This window comes from Scyliorhinus canicula, chromosome 10 (assembly GCF_902713615.1).
Source record: "Scyliorhinus canicula chromosome 10, sScyCan1.1, whole genome shotgun sequence".
Lineage (NCBI taxonomy): Eukaryota > Metazoa > Chordata > Chondrichthyes > Carcharhiniformes > Scyliorhinidae > Scyliorhinus > Scyliorhinus canicula.
This window is the reverse complement of record NC_052155.1, coordinates 10919079-10934792: the sequence shown is the minus strand read 5'-3', so window position 1 is coordinate 10934792 and position 15714 is coordinate 10919079. Positions and strand designations below refer to the sequence as shown.

Sequence of the window (15714 nt, the reverse complement as noted above, 5' to 3'; positions counted from 1 at the left end):
CCTGCCCAATGGGAGAAATTGGAAGAGTGAGTTAGCCGGGTGGGAAGTATAGGCGCTGTTTTGCTTTCTTGGTAGTAGCGTCGACGTGGGTGGACGAGGACAGATGTTTGGTGATGTGCCCATCTAGAATTTGAAGCTGTTAACCATCTCCACCTTGGCCCCGTTGATGCTGACAGGGGTGTGTAAGTACTTTGCTTCCTGAAGTTAATGACCAGCTCTTTAGTTTTGCTGGCATTGAGGGAGAGATTGTTGTCGCTGCACCACTCCACTAGGTTCTCTATCTCCCTTCTGTATTCTGACTCGTCGTTATTCAAGATCCAGCCCACTATGGTCGTATCATCAGCAAACTTGTAGATGGAGTTGGAACCAAATTTTGCCACGCAGTCGTGTGTATATAGGGAGTAGAGTAGGGGGCTGAGTACGCAGCCTTGCGGGGCCCCGGGATTGAGGACTATTGTGGAGGAGGTGTTGTTGTTCATTCTTACTGATTGTGTTCTTTTGGTCAGAAAACCGAGGATCCAGTTGCATTGTGGGGAACCAAGTCCTAGGTTTTGGGGCTTTGATATGAGCTTGGCTGGGATTATGGCGTTGAAGGCGGAGCTGTAGTCAATAAATAGGAGTCTGATGTAGGAGTCCTTGTTGTGGAGATGCTCTGGGGATGAGTATAGGGGCAGGGAAATGGCGTCTGCTGTGGACCGGTTGCGACGGTATGCGAATTGAAGTGGGTCAAGGCGTTCTGGGAGTATGGAGGTGATGTGCTTCATGACCAACCTCTCGAAGCACTTCATTACGACTGAGGTCAGGGCCACCGGGCGGTAGTCATTGAGGCATGTTGCCTGGTTCCTCTTTGGTACCGGTATGATGGTGGTCTTCTTGAAGCAGGTGGGGACCTTAGAGTGGAGTAGGGACAGGTTAAAGATGTCCGCAAACACCTGTGCAAGCTGGTCCGCACAGGCTCTGAGTGCACGACCAGGGATCCCATCCGGCCCATCGCCTTCCGAGGGTTCACTTTTAGGAAGGCCTATCTGACTTCGGAAGCTGTGATGGTGGGTATGGGTGAATTATGGGCTGCTGGGGCACTCAACAGCGGATTGTTGGTTACCTGCTCAAACCGAGCATAGAATGCATCAAGTTCATTGGGGAGGGGTGCGCTGCTGCCAGAGATACTGCTCGGAGATACTGCAAGATACATCTTGCTGTATTTCAGTTTTGGAATCTGATTGACTAAATATGTGACCAACTATACCATGTGATTCACACAGACCAATCACCATCGCAAGAAGCATTCTGCAGTCTTACCTCAGTAATGCTGGAAGAGCCCAACAGATCCGGTATCGCCTGCGGAGATCGGAACTGAATTCAGGTTTCAGGTTGATGAGCTTTGCCATCATTCACAGGATTCTGTTTTCGTTCTTCCTGCAAATTCCACACGCTCACCATTTCCTGGGGAAAGGTGTTTCTCCTGAATTCTCTGTTGGATATATTAGTGACTATCTTATATTGGCGGCACGGTAGCACAGTGGTTAGCACTGTTGCTTCACAGCACCAGGGTCCCAGGTTCGATTCCCGGCTGGGTCACTGTCTGTGTGGAGTCTGCACGTCCTCCCCCTGTGTGCGTGGGTTTCCTCCGGGTGCTCCGGTTTCCTCCCACAGTCCAAAGATGTGCGGGTTAGGTTGATTGGCCATGCTAAATTGCCCGTAGTGTCCTAATAAAAGTAAGGTTAAGGGGGGGGGGTTGTTGGGTTACGGGTATAGGGTGGATACGTGGGTTTGAGTAGGGTGATCATGGCTCGGCACAACATTGAGGGCCGAAGGGCCTGTTCTGTGCTGTACTGTTCTATGTTCTATGTTCTAAGTCACAAAAGACGTGCTGTTAGGTGACTTTGACATTCTGAAATCTCCCTCAGTGTACCCGAACAGGCGCCGGAGTGTGGTAATGAGGGGATTTTCCCAGTAACTTCATTGCAGTGTTAATGTAAGCCTACTTGTGACAATAATAAAAATTATTATTATTATGCCCCCATAGTCCGAGGACACACAAGTATAAAGCTGAGAAATATTGGACGAACAAACCACACCATCCGGACAACAGTGGGCGGAATTCTCCAACCCTTCCCGTCGGCCGGGTATTTTGTTCCTGCCGAAGTCGGCAGCTGTTGCAGGTTCCCCGGTGGCGGCACGGGCGAGGAATCGCCATCCACCTCAGCAAGACAGGAAGATCCCGCCAGCATCCAGTGGTGAGCCATTCCATTGTTGGGGGCAGGGAGCTGGAGAGTTCCGCGTATGTCACTGTGTACACCACAGACCGAGGGTGAAGACGTGAAACCCTCCGGGGAAAGGAGTAAAAAGCCTTGTGTCTGTATCATCGTGTCGTTGGGCTGGAGTCCTTCCAATACCGCTCGATGACTGATAGCTACAAACGCTCTACTTTCGTAACATATTTACAATTAGGAGAACATTCATTTCTTTTCATGTTGCTTTCTCTTAGTCTCTCACATCAGATGAGTAAATGTCGCTTCCATCTACCTCATCACAGTCTATTACAGATAACCACTTGTGGAACGTAGGGCTGCCAACCTTCCCAGGATTGGCCCGGAGTCTCCAGGAATTGAAGATCAATCTCCAGGTCGCTGCTGTGCTGCAAACCTTGAGCAAAATCATCGGGAAGGTCTAATGCAGGTAGGGAATATACAGTGAATGGTAGAACCCTCAAGAGTATTGACTGTCAGAGAGATTTAGGTGCACAGGTCCACAGATCACTGAAAGAGGCAACACAGTGGAGAAGTTGGTCAAGAAGGCATGCGGCATACAAATAACAAAGAAAAGTACAGCACAGGAACAGGCCCTTCAGCCCTCCGAGCCTGCGCCGACCATGCTGCCCGTCTAAACTAAAATCTTCTACACTTCCAGGGTCCATATCCCTCTATTCCCATCTTATTCATGTATTTGTCAAGATGCCCCTTAAATGTCACTATCGTCCCTGCTTCCACCACCTCCTCCGGCAGCGAGTTCCAGCCTTCCTTGGCCGGGGCATTGACTATAAAAATTGGCAAGTGAGGGCAGCACGGTGGCCTAGTGGTTAGCACAACCGCCTCACGGCACTGAGGTCCCAGGTTCAATCCCGGCTCTGGGTCACTGTCCGTGTGGAGTTTGCACATTCTCCCCGTGTCTGCGTGGGTTTCGCCCCCACAACCCAAAAATGTACAGAGTAGGTGGATTGGCCACGCTAAGTTGCCCCTTAATTGGAAAAAATAATTGGCTAATCTAAATTTAAAAAAAAAAAAATTGGCAAGTGATGTTGCAGCTGTATAGGACCTTTGTTAGGCCACACTTGGAGTATAGTGTTCAATTCTGGTCACCACACTACCAGAAGGATGTGGAGGATTTAGAGAGGGTGCAGAAGAGATTCACCAGAATGTTGCCTGGTATGGAGGGCATTAGCTATGAGGAACAGTTGAATAAACTCGGTTTGTTCTCACTGGAATGACGGAGGTTGAGGGGCGACCTGATAGAGGTCTACAAAATTATGAGGGGCATAGACAGAGTGGATAGTCAGAGACTTTTTCCCAGGGTAGAGGGGTCAATTACTAGGGGGCATAGGTTTAAGGTGCGAGGGGCAAGGTTTAAAGGAGGTATACGTGGCAAGTTTTTTTACACAGAGGGTAGTGGGTGCCTGGAACTCGCTGCCGGAGGAGGTGGTGGAAGCAGGGACGATAGTGACATTTAAGGGGTATCTTGACAAATACATGAATAGGATGGGAATAGAGGGACACGGACCCAGGAAGTGTAGAAGATTTTAGTTTAGACGGGCAGCATGGTCGGCACAGGCTTGGAGGGCCGAATGGCCTGTTCCTGTGCTGTACTTTTCTTTGTTCTTTATTCTTTGTTCTTTGGGACATTAAAACGTTTTTTCTTTTGGTCATTTCCTTTGAATGTTTCTCTTTTTCAGATATAAAAATATTGAAAATGGGAGTTGGCGGTGGGGGAAGGCTGTCAAGGATCATCCCATTGGGAATGAGTCCTTTTCTTTCCAGCTAGTGTTGGAAGGCGGTGCATCATGAGGATGGATGGGTTGGCTGACTAGTGGGGGTGCGGGGTGGGGGTGGGGGCGGGAGGGGGGGGGGGGCGGAGGGGCAAGTCATGTGATGAAACCTCCAGGAATATATTTAGTCACAATTGGTCACGTTAAATTCCCATCTGCTCTCCCTAATATTTCATGATATTCGCATCCCACAGTTTTTCAACCTTTAATGAGTTATTTCAATGGTTAGTTTGCTCTATTTCAAGCTCCATTACCTGCCACAAGGTCCCTGCCTGGTTGAAATATTCTTGGAGCTTCTCCAACCAACATTTACCTGCAGTAAAAAAAAAACATCTGCTGCCTAATAGCTATGTGTATATTTTCATGCCATTTGCAGATTTAAGAAGCCTTGAGGGGCCTTCTCTGGCTTCTGTGTTCTGTTAGTTCCCTCATCACAATCATTCATCAAAATGGTGGATAGCGATGGCTCAAACACGCTGTTGTCCATGATTGGGTCATGGTCATGTCCAGGGTCATGTCCAGGGTCCGTCTCGATGACTGACAACCATCTGCCAGAAAGTTTCCACCAGTTATCTGTCCCATTGCCCCATCTGATCAGATTTTCGAAACACCTTCTTCATAATTTTGGAAACCAGGATGTGCAGCTTCCATGCCATTGTCATCGTCCGCCATTACATATACACAGAAGGTAGGAGCAACAGGAGACCTTTTGGCCCTTCGAGCCTGCTTCGCCATTCATCACAATTATGGCTGATCATCCAACTCTCAGAATTTATAGTGCAGAAGGAGGCCGTTCGGCCCATCGTGTCTGCACCGACCCTTGGAAAGAGCACCCTACCTAAGCCCACACCTCCACCCTATCCCTACACTTCCACCTTATTCCCGTAACCCCACCTTACCCTACCTTTTTTTTGGACACTAAGGGCAATTTTTCATGGCCAATCCACCTACCCCTGCATATCTTCGGACTATGGGAGGAAACCGGAGCACCTGGAGGAAACCCATGCAGACACGGGGAGAACGTGCAGGCTCCGCACAGTCAGTGACCCAAGCCGGAAATCGAACCTGGGACCCTGGCTCTGTGAAGCCATTGTGCTAACCACTGTGCTACCGTGCTGCCCTCAATAGCCTAATCCTGCTTTCTCCCCATAGCCTTTGATCCCATTCTCCCCAAGTGCTATATCCATCCGCCTCTTGAATATATTCAATGTTTTAGCATCAACTACTTCCTCAGTAGGCTCACCACTTTTTGGGTGAAGAAATATTTCCTTATCTCTGTCCGAAATGGTTCACCCTGAATCCTCAGACTGTGATCCCCTGGTTCGGGACACACCCATCATTGGTGACATCTTCCCTGCATCTACCCTGTCTAGTCCTGTTAGAATTTTATAAGTCTCTATGAGATCCCCCCTCATTCTTCTGAACTCCAGCGAGAACAATCCCAACCTCGTCAATCTATCCTCATATGACAGTCCCGCCATCCCTGGAATCAGTCTGGTAAACTTAGAATTTGCAGTGCAGAAGGAGGCCATTCGGCCCATCGAATCTGCCCCGGCCCTTGGAAAGAGCACCCCACCCAAGCCCACACCTCCACCCCATCCCAGTAACCCAGAAACCCCACCCAACCGTTTTAGGTACTAGATACTTCTAGATACTTTTCAAAGAACCCAAACCAGTTTTGTGAGGCTGGTCCCACATTCCCCGAATCCATTGTGCTCTCCAGCAATTCTAAATCCCATCCCATTTAAGGTTTTCCATTGACTCCCTTGCGGCTGAGGTGAGACTTCATCCTTTTCTTAATTAAAGGGCCGATGTGACTCTCCTTCAGATTTATTGGAAGCTGTTGAGTCTGTGATGAGTTATCGAATCTGTGTTTCATATTAACACTCACATCCTCCTTCAACACTCTGCAATAAATGGCATTAGGTTCAGTCGCTTGCTCAGCTTTAAGTCCTCAATCCTCACCGATACCTCTTTTCCGATCACTTCCCACTGTCTACGGTGACGGCGCTCCAAAAATACTTCAGCACTTGGAGGAGGTCCGGTTGCCCCGTAAAGTGCGATGTAAATGCAAGACTTCTTTTCTTTCCCCAGCGGGTTTGGTTTTACCCGTGGGCCTGTTGTGCGCTTCGTCTACAGCAGCATCTGCAGACGTGAAAATCGATGCAAATTTAGCTCACCCTCAGAATGGCAAAACAAAATGGGTCCATTCAGCCCAGCGTGCCTGTGCTAGCTCTTTGAACTAGCTGTCCAAAAAGTCGTCTGTTCCTTCCTCCGCCCCCGCAACCCCCCTCCCCCACAGACCTGCAAACATTTCACTGTCAAGTAAAATATATGTCTAATTCTCTTTGCAAAGTTAATACTGAACCTACTTCCATCGCCCTTTCAGGCAGCGCATTCCAGATCTCAGTAACTTGCTGCCTGGAAAAATTCTCCTCAACTCTCCTGTGGTTCGCTTGCTAAATGCCTTAAATCTGTATCCCATGGTTGCCAACACCCCTGCCAGTGGAAATGATTTCTCCTTATTTACTCTTATCAAAACCCTTCATCTTACCCTCATGTCTCAGCCACCCTGCAAAGCGAGCATTTTCCGACTTCTAATATAACTGTAAAATGCCTTGCCCTAGCATCTTTAATCTCCCTTATTCTTTCTCTCTAACACCCTGCTAGCATTCCTAGTACCAGCCAAAGCCATCTTCAGCTCGTGTTTTTAAGCTTATCTCTGCTCCCTTCAATAATTGTATTTTTCTTTACGTATTGAAACACTTTTCTTTAAAGGTTAATTTATTGCCTGTAGCAATAATTTCCTTCACCAACTGAAATCTAATGGCACAAATAATTGCCTCCTTCTGAACGAAGCTCACTGCAACACTACTTAATGGATGGATGGTTTTAATCTCCATGACAACTGCACTCCATCGCAGTTCTTCATCTTTTACGCACACCGGCCAACTTTCAGAATCCGGCTGCCCTCAGATCCTTTGGCCTGCTTCCTGCTTATGGTCATGCTCACAGAATCATACCTAACAGAAAATTTCCCAGACACCACTACCACCATTCCTGGGGATGTGCCGTTCCACTGGCAGGACAGACCCAGCAGAGGGGGCGGCACAGTTTACAGTCAGGAGGGAGTTTCCCTGGGAGTCCTCAACATCGACTCCGGATCCCATGAAGTCTCATGGCTTCAGGTTAAACATGGACAAGGAAACCTCCTCCTGATCACCACGTACTGTCCATCATCCGATGAATCAGTACTCCGCCATGTTGAACACCACTTGGAGGAAGCACTGAGGGTGGCACGGGCACAGAGTGCACTCTGGGTGCGGGAAATCAATGTCCATCACCAAAAGTGGCTCGGTGATACCACCACAGACCAGGTCCAAAAGGACACAGCTGCTAGACTGGGCCTGTGACAGGTGGTGACGGAACCAACAAGGGGGAAAAACATGCTTGACCTCATCCTCACCAACCTGCCTGCTGCAGATGCATCTGCCCATGACAGTATCGGCAGGACTGACCACCGCCCAGTCCTTGTGGAGACAAAGTCCCGTCTTCACATTGAGGATACCTACCATCCTTTTGTGTGGCACTACCATGGTGCTAAATGGGATAGACTTCGAACAGATCTCGCAACTCAAGACTGGGCATCCATGAGGTGCTGTGGGCTATCAGCAGCAGCAGAATTGCATTCAACCATAATCTGAAACCTCATGGCCCGGCATGTCACCCACTCTACCGTTACCACCCACCCAGAGGATCAACCCTGGTGCAGGGGAGAATGCAGAGAGCAACCTAAAAATGAGGTGTCGACCTGGTGAAGCTACAACATAGGACAACCTGCAAAGCAAACAGCATAAACAGCAAGTAATAGGCCGAGCTAAACAATCCCACAATCAACGCAGCAGATCTAAATTCTGCAATCCTACCACATCCAGCCGTGAATGGTGGTGGACAATTAAACAACTCGCTGGAGGAGGAGGCTCCAGCAATATCCCCATCCTCAATGATGGAGGAACCCAGAAGATCAGTGCAAATTAAAAGGCTGAGGCATTCGCAACAATCTTCAGCCAGAAGTGCCGAATGGATGATCCATCTCGGTCTCCTCCGGAGGTCCCCAGCATCACAGATGTCAGTCTTCAGCCAATGTGATTGACTCCGCATGATATGAAGAAACAGCTGAAGGCACTGGATACTGCAAAGGCTATGGGCCCTGACAATATCCTGGAAATAGTACTGAAGACTTGTGCTCCAGAACTTGCCGCACCCCTAGCCAAGCTGTCCCAGGACACCTACAACACTGGCATCTATCCGGAAATGTGGAAAATTGCTCAGATGTGCCCTGTACATTAAAGGCAGGAAAAAATCCAACACAGCCAATTACCTCTCTCTCAGTCTACTCTCAATTATTAGTGCAGTGATGGAAGGGGATCATCGATAGTGCTATCAAGCGGGGACTTCCGGTGGCAGTCATGGAGCGAGCGGTTGCACATTTGGGAGCTCCCGTTCAAGGTGGTATTTTTCAGTCCTTTCCCTGTCTGAGTTTTGGATGGAAAGAGATGTAGGAGTGCCAGGAGGTGTAATCCCTGTGGTGTGGCTGGTGGATGGATCCACGAACTAGAGTGGATAGAGAAGAAAGAAGCTGTTGGAGTTGGAGAATCTTCATGGTGCGCCACAGGCTAAGATGGCGGAGGGTAAAGGGCCTGTTATGCCCGTCCAGTGGTCAACAGAGCAGCTGGTGGAATTCTTAAAGGCTACGTTCAGCCAGCAGAGGAAGGAGTCCCTGGAGAACCTGGCCAAGGGGGTGGAGCAGTTAAAGCAGGGATTGAGAGAGTTGAGCAAAGGCTGGAGTCCCAGGGCCGGGTGATCCAGAAAGAGCAGGAGGCGTTGGGGGAGCACGAGGAGCAGTTGGCCTGGTTGGTAGCCGAGGTGAGGGTGATGCTGGAGACCCAGAAGAGGCTGAAGGAGAAGGTGGAGGATCTGGAGAATCGTTCCAGAAGACAAAACTTGAGGATTATGGGGATGCCCAAAAGCTCGAAGGCCGGCACCTACATGGCCAAAATGTTGTTGCAGCTGATGGGGGAGCATTTGACCGGCTCCCAGAGGTCAATTGAGCACACAGGGTGCTGATGAGGGAGCACAGGTGGGCGAACCGCCAAGGGCGATGGTGATGGGGTTGCATCGCTACTTGGGCAAGGAGAAGAATCTTCGGTGGGCGAAGCAGACGTGGAAGTGCCCCTGGGAGGGGAACGAGCTGCGATTGTACCAGTAGGTACACGTGGCAATAAACGAATCCAATCCAATCTAATGCAATACAAGGCCCAAGTCAGGAGTGTAATGGAATACTCTCCACTTGCCTGGATGAGTGCAGCTCCAACAACACTCAAGAAGCTCAACACCATGTAGGACAAAGCAGCCCCGCCTGATTGCTGTCCCTTCCACAACTATTCAAACCCTCCACCACTGATGAACAGTGGCAGCCGTGTGGACCAGCTTCAAGATGCACTGCAGTAACTCACCAAGGTTCCTGAGGAAGCACCTTCCAAACCCACGACCACTATCATCTAGGACAGAGGCTGGGAAGCCCACCATCTGGAAGTTCCCCTCAAAGTCACCATCATGACTTGGAAATATATCACCCTTCGGCCCAACTGTCGTTGGGTCAAAATCCTGGAACTCCCTCCCTAACAGCTCTGTGGGTGTACCTACACATCAGGGACTGCAGCGGTTCAAGAAGGCAGCTCACCGCCTTCTGAAGGGCAACTAGGGGTGGGCAACAAATGTTGGCCTAACCGGCGAGGCCCACATCCCATAAATGAATAAACAAAACGTTCTCAGCACAATAGGAAGGAACAGAGGTTTGCATTTCTGTAGCACCTTTCACAACATCAGGATGTCCCAATGTGCTTTACAGCCAGTGAAGTGCTTTCTGAACGTAGTAAATGTGTGAGACACACCAGCCAATTAATGCACAGCAAGCTCCCACAATCAGCAATGTGATAATGACCCGAGCCTCTGTCTGAAGCAGTCAGTACGTGAAGAATGTTGGCTGCAACACCAGGAAGATTTTCCCAGCTTTTTATCCAATGGGGGTATAGCTCAGTGGTAGAGCATTTGACTGCAGATCAAGAGGTCTCTGGTTCAAATCCAGGTGCCCCCTGGGACAGGCTATCATGTGTCCTTCATTGCAACAATTTAGAAAATATTTACAATAACTGCGCTTGCAACCATCTTCTGGAAAACAGTGAAAGACATTATCTGCTGCTTGAACGTAAAGGAGATGCTTGGGGGCATGGTAGCACAATGGTTAGCACAGTTGCTTCACAGCTCCAAGGTCCCAGGTTCGATTCCTGGCTTGGGTCACTTTCTGTGCAGAGTCTGCACGTTCTCCCTGTGGGTTTCCTCCGGGTGCTCCAGTTTCCTCCCACAGTCCAAAGATATGCAGGTTAGGTGGATTGGCCATGATAAATTGCCCTTAATTTACTGGGTTTTGGGGATAGGGTGGGCGGTATGGTGCTCTCTCCAAGGGCTGGTGCAGACTCAATGGGCCAAATGGCCTTCTGCACTGTAAATTCTATGATGATTCCAGTGCCCCAGGATCTTTTTTTTAATTTAGAGGACCCAATTACTTTTTTTCCAATTAAGGGGCAATTTAGTGTGGCCAATCCACCTAACCTGCACATCTTTGGGTTGTAGGGGTGAAATTCACGCAGACATGGGGAGAATGTGCAAATTCCACACTGACAGTGACCCAGGGGTGCCCCAGGATCTTTTACGTCCAATGGAATGGGAAGACAGGGCCCTCGGTTTCATCCGAAAAACGGCAGCCCTGTCAGTGCGGCACTCCCTCAGTACTGACCCTCTGACAGTGCAGCACTCCCTCAGTACTGACCCTCTGATAGTGCGGCACTCCCTCAGTACTGACCCTCTGACAGTGCGGCACTCCCTCAGTACTGACCCTCTGACAGTGCGGCACTCCCTCAGTACTGACCCTCTGACAGTGCGTCGCTCCCTCAGTACTGACCCTCTGACAGTGCAGCACTCCCTCAGTACTGACCCTCTGATAGTGCGGCACTCCCTCAGTACTGACCCTCTGACAGTGCGGCACTCCCTCAGTACTGACCCTCTGACAGTGCAGCACTCCCTCAGTACTGACCCTCTGACAGTGCGGCACTCCCTCAGTACTGACCCTCTGACAGTGCGGCACTCCCTCAGTACTGACCCTCTGACAGTGCAGCACTCCCTCAGTACTGACCCTCTGACAGTGCAGCACTCCCTTAGTACTGACCCTCTGACAGTGAGGCACTCCCTCAGTACTGACCCTCTGACAGTGCGGCACTCCCTCAGTACTGACCCTCTGACAGTGCAGCGCTCCCTCAGTACTGACCCTCTGACAGTGCGGCACTCCCTCAGTACTGACCCTCTGACAGTGCGGCACTCCCTCAGTACTGACCCTCTGACAGTGCCGCATTCCCTCAGTACTGACCCTCTGACAGTGCAGCTCTCCATCAGCACTGACCCTCTGACAGTGCAGCATTCCCTCAGTACTGACCCTCTGACAGTGCAGCACTCCCTCAGTACTGACCCTCTGACAGTGCAGCACTCCCTCAGTACTGACCCTCTGACAGTGCAGCGCTCCCTCAGTACTGACCCTCTGACAGTGCAGCACTCCCTCAGTACTGACCCTCCCACAGTGCCGCACTCCCTCAGTACTGGCCCTCTGACAGTGCGGCACTCCCTCAGTACTGACCCTCCCACAGTGCAGCACTCCCTCAGTACTGACCCTGTGACAGTGAAGCACTCCCTCAGTACTGACCCTGTGACAGTGCAGCACCCCCTCAGTACTGGCCCTCTGACAGTGCCGCACTCCCTCAGTACTGACCCTCTGACAGTGCAGCACTCCCTCAGTACTGACCCTCTGACAGTGCGGCACTCCCTCAGTACTGACCCTCTGACAGTGCGCACTCCCTCAGTACTGACTCTCTGACAGTGCAGCACTCCCTCAGTACTGGCCCTCTGGCAGTGCAGCACTCCCTCAGTACTGACCCTTTGACAGTGCAGCACTCCCTCAGTACTGACCCTCTGACAGTGCAGCACTCCCTCAGTACTGACCCCTCTGACAGTGCAGCACTCCCTCAGTACTGGCCCTCTGACAGTGCAGCACTCCCTCAGTACTGACCCTCTGACAGTGCAGCACTCCCTCAGTACTGACCACTGACAGTGCAGCACTCCCTCAGTACTGACCATCTGACAGTGCGGCACTCCCTCAGTACTGACCCTCTGACAGTGCGGCACTCCCTCAGTACTGACCATCTGACAGTGCGGCACTCCTCAGAACTGACCCTCTGACAGTGCGACACTCCCTCAGTATTGACCCTCTGACAGTGCGGCACTCCTCAGTACTGACCTGGACAGTGCAGCACCCCTCAGTACTGACCCTCTGACAGTGCCGCACTCCCTCAGTACTGACCCTCTGACAGTGCCGCACTCCCTCAGTACTGACCCTCTGACAGTGCCGCACTCCCTCAGTACTGACCCTCTGACAGTGCGGCACTCCCTCAGTACTGACCCTCTGACAGTGCAGCGCTCCCTCAGTACTGACCCTCTGACAGTGCGGCACCCTCAGTACTGACCCTCTGACAGTGCGGCACTCCCTCAGTACTGACCCTCTGACAGTGCGGCACTCCCTCAGTACTGACCCTCTGACAGTGCCGCACTCCTCAGTACTGACCCTCTGACAGTGCCGCACTCCCTCAGTACTGACCCTCTGACAGTGCCGCACTCCTCAGTACTGACCCTCTGACAGTGCGGCACTCCCTCAGTACTGACCCTCTGACAGTGCGGCACTCCCTCAGTACTGACCCTCTGACAGTGCGGCCTCCCTCAGTACTGACCCTCTGACAGTGCAGCACTCCATCAGTACTGACCCTCTGACAGTGCGGCACTCCCTCAGTACTGACCCTCTGACAGTGCCGCACTCCCTCAGTACTGACCCTCTGACAGTGCGGCACTCCCTCAGTACTGACCCTCTGGCACTGCAGCACTCCCTCAGTACTGACCCTCTGACAGTGCGGCACTCCCTCAGTACTGACCCTCTGACAGTGCAGCACTCCCTCAGTACTGACCCTCTGACAGTGCGGCACTCCCTCAGTACTGACCCTCTGACAGTGCAGCACTCCCTCAGTACTGACCCTCTGACAGTGCGGCACTCCCTCAGTACTGACCCTCTGACAGTGCAGCACTCCCTCAGTACTGACCCTGACAGTGCGGCGCTCCCTCAGTACTGACCCTCTGACAGTGCGGCACTCCCTCAGTACTGACCCTCTGACAGTGCGGCACTCCCTCAGTACTGACCCTCTGACAGTGCGGCACAGATCCAGTACTGACCCTCTGACAGTGCAGCACTCCTCAGTACTGACCCTCTGACAGTGCGGCGCTCCCTCAGTACTGACCCTCTGACAGTGCGGCACTCCCTCAGTACTGACCCTCTGACAGTGCGGCACTCCCTCAGTACTGACCCTCTGACAGTGCAGCACTCCCTCAGTACTGACCCTCTGACAGTGCGGCCTCCCTCAGTACTGACCCTCTGACAGTGGCAGCACTCCCTCAGTACTGACCCTCCGACAGTGCGCACTCCCTCAGTACTGACCCTCTGACAGTGCAGCACTCCCTCAGTACTGACCCTCTGACAGTGCGGCGCTCCCTCAGTACTGACCCCTCTGACAGTGCGGCACTCCCTCAGTACTGACCCTCTGACAGTGCGGCACTCCCTCAGTACTGACCCTCTGACAGTTGCGTGCACTCCCTCAGTACTGAACCTCTGACAGTGCAGCACTCCCTCAGTACTGACCCTCTGACAGTGCGGCGCTCCCTCAGTACTGACCCTCTGACAGGGGCACTCCCTCAGTACTGACCCTCTGACAGTGCGGCACTCCCTCAGTACTGACCCTCTGACAGTGCAGCACTCCCTCAGTACTGACCCTGACAGTGCGGCGCTCCCTCAGTACTGACCCTCTGACAGTGCGGCACTCCCTCAGTACTGACCCTGACAGTGCGGCACTCCCTCAGTACTGACCCTCTGACAGTGCGGCACTCCCTCAGTACTGACCCTCTGACAGTGCAGCACTCCTCAGTACTGGGCCTCTGGCAGTGCAGCACTCCCTCAGTACTGACCCTCTGACAGTGCAGCACTCCCTCAGTACTGACCCTCTGGCAGTGCGGCACTCCCTCAGTACTGACCCTCTGACAGTGCAGCACTCCCTCAGTACTGGCCCTCTGACAGTGCAGCACTCCCTCAGTACTGACCCTCTGGCAGTGCGGCACTCCCTCAGTACTGACCCTCTGGCAGTGCAGCACTCCCTCAGTACTGACCCTCTGACAGTGCGGCGCTCCCTCAGTACTGACCCTCTGACAGGGCAGCACTCCCTCAGTACTGACCCTCTGGCAGTGCAGCACTCCCTCAGTACTGACCCTCCCACAGTGCGGAGCTCCCTCAGTACTGACCCTCTGACAGTGCAGCACTCCCTCAGTACTGACCCTCTGACAGTGCGCACTCCCTCAGTAACTGCCCTCTGACAGTGCGGCCCTCCCTCAGTACTGACCCTCTGACAGTGCACGGCACTCCCTCAGTACTGACCCTCTGACAGTGCAGCACTCCCTCAGTACTGACCCTCTGACAGTGCGCGCTACCCCTCAGTACTGACCCTCCCACAGTTGCAGCACTCCCTCAGTACTGACCCTGTGACAGTGAAGCACCTTCCTCAGTACTGACCCTTGACAGTGCAGCACCCCTCAGTACTGGCCCTCTGACAGTGCCGCACTCCCTCAGTACTGACCCTCTGCAGTGCAGCACTCCCTCAGTACTGACTCTCTGACAGTGCAGCACTCCCTCAGTACTGGCCCTCTGGCACGTGCAGCACATCCTCAGTACTGACCCTCTGACAGTGCAGCACTCCCTCAGTACTGGGCCCTCTGACAGTGCAGGCACTCCCTCAGTACTGACCCTCTGACAGTGCAGCACTCCCTCAGTACTGACCCTCTGACAGTGCAGCACTCCCTCAGTACTGACCCTCTGACAGTGCAGCACTCCCTCAGTACTGACCCTCCCCACAGTGCAGCACTCCCTCATACTGACCCTGTTGACAGTGAAGCATCCCTCAGTACTGACCCTGTGACAGTGCAGCACTCCCTCAGTACTGGCCCTCTGACAGTGCCCGCACTCCCTCAGTACTGACCCTCTGACAGTGCCGCACTCCCTCAGTACTGACCCTCTGACAGTGCAGCACTTCCCTCAGTACTGACCCTCTGACAGTGCGGCACTCCCCTCCATACTGGCCTTCTGCCAGTGCAGCACTCACTCAGTACTGACTCTCTGACGTGCGGCACTCCCTCAGTACTGACCCTCTGACAGTGCAGCACTCCCTCAGTACTGACCCTCTGACAGTGCAGCACTCCCTCAGTACTGACCCTCTGACAGTGCCGCACTCCCTCAGTACTGGCCCTACTCTACAGTGCGGCACTCCCTCAGTACTGACCCTCTGACAGTGCAGCACTCCCTCAGTACTGACCCTCTGACAGTGCGGCACTCCCTCAGTACTGACCTCTGACAGTGCAGCGCTCCCTCAGTACTGACCCTCTGACAGTGCAGCACTCCCTCAGTACTGACCCTCTGACAG

The 15714-nt window shown here is 52.5% G+C and overlaps 1 protein-coding gene and 1 non-coding gene across 2 annotated transcripts in view; both read left to right on the top strand.

The window, feature by feature from the left end:
* Positions 1-2622: 2622 nt before the first annotated feature.
* The window catches only part of LOC119972228 (NIPA-like protein 2), a 178723-nt gene continuing 165631 nt past the window's right edge, over positions 2623-15714 (top strand). The window contains exon 1 of the mRNA XM_038808609.1: positions 2623-2679. Coding sequence (XP_038664537.1) covers positions 2674-2679 — 6 coding nt within the window. The 5' untranslated portion in view covers positions 2623-2673. The remainder of the gene's footprint in view (positions 2680-15714) is intronic.
* trnac-gca lies at positions 10128-10199 on the top strand. The gene has a single exon. It is a non-coding gene; the product is annotated as a tRNA-Cys (tRNA).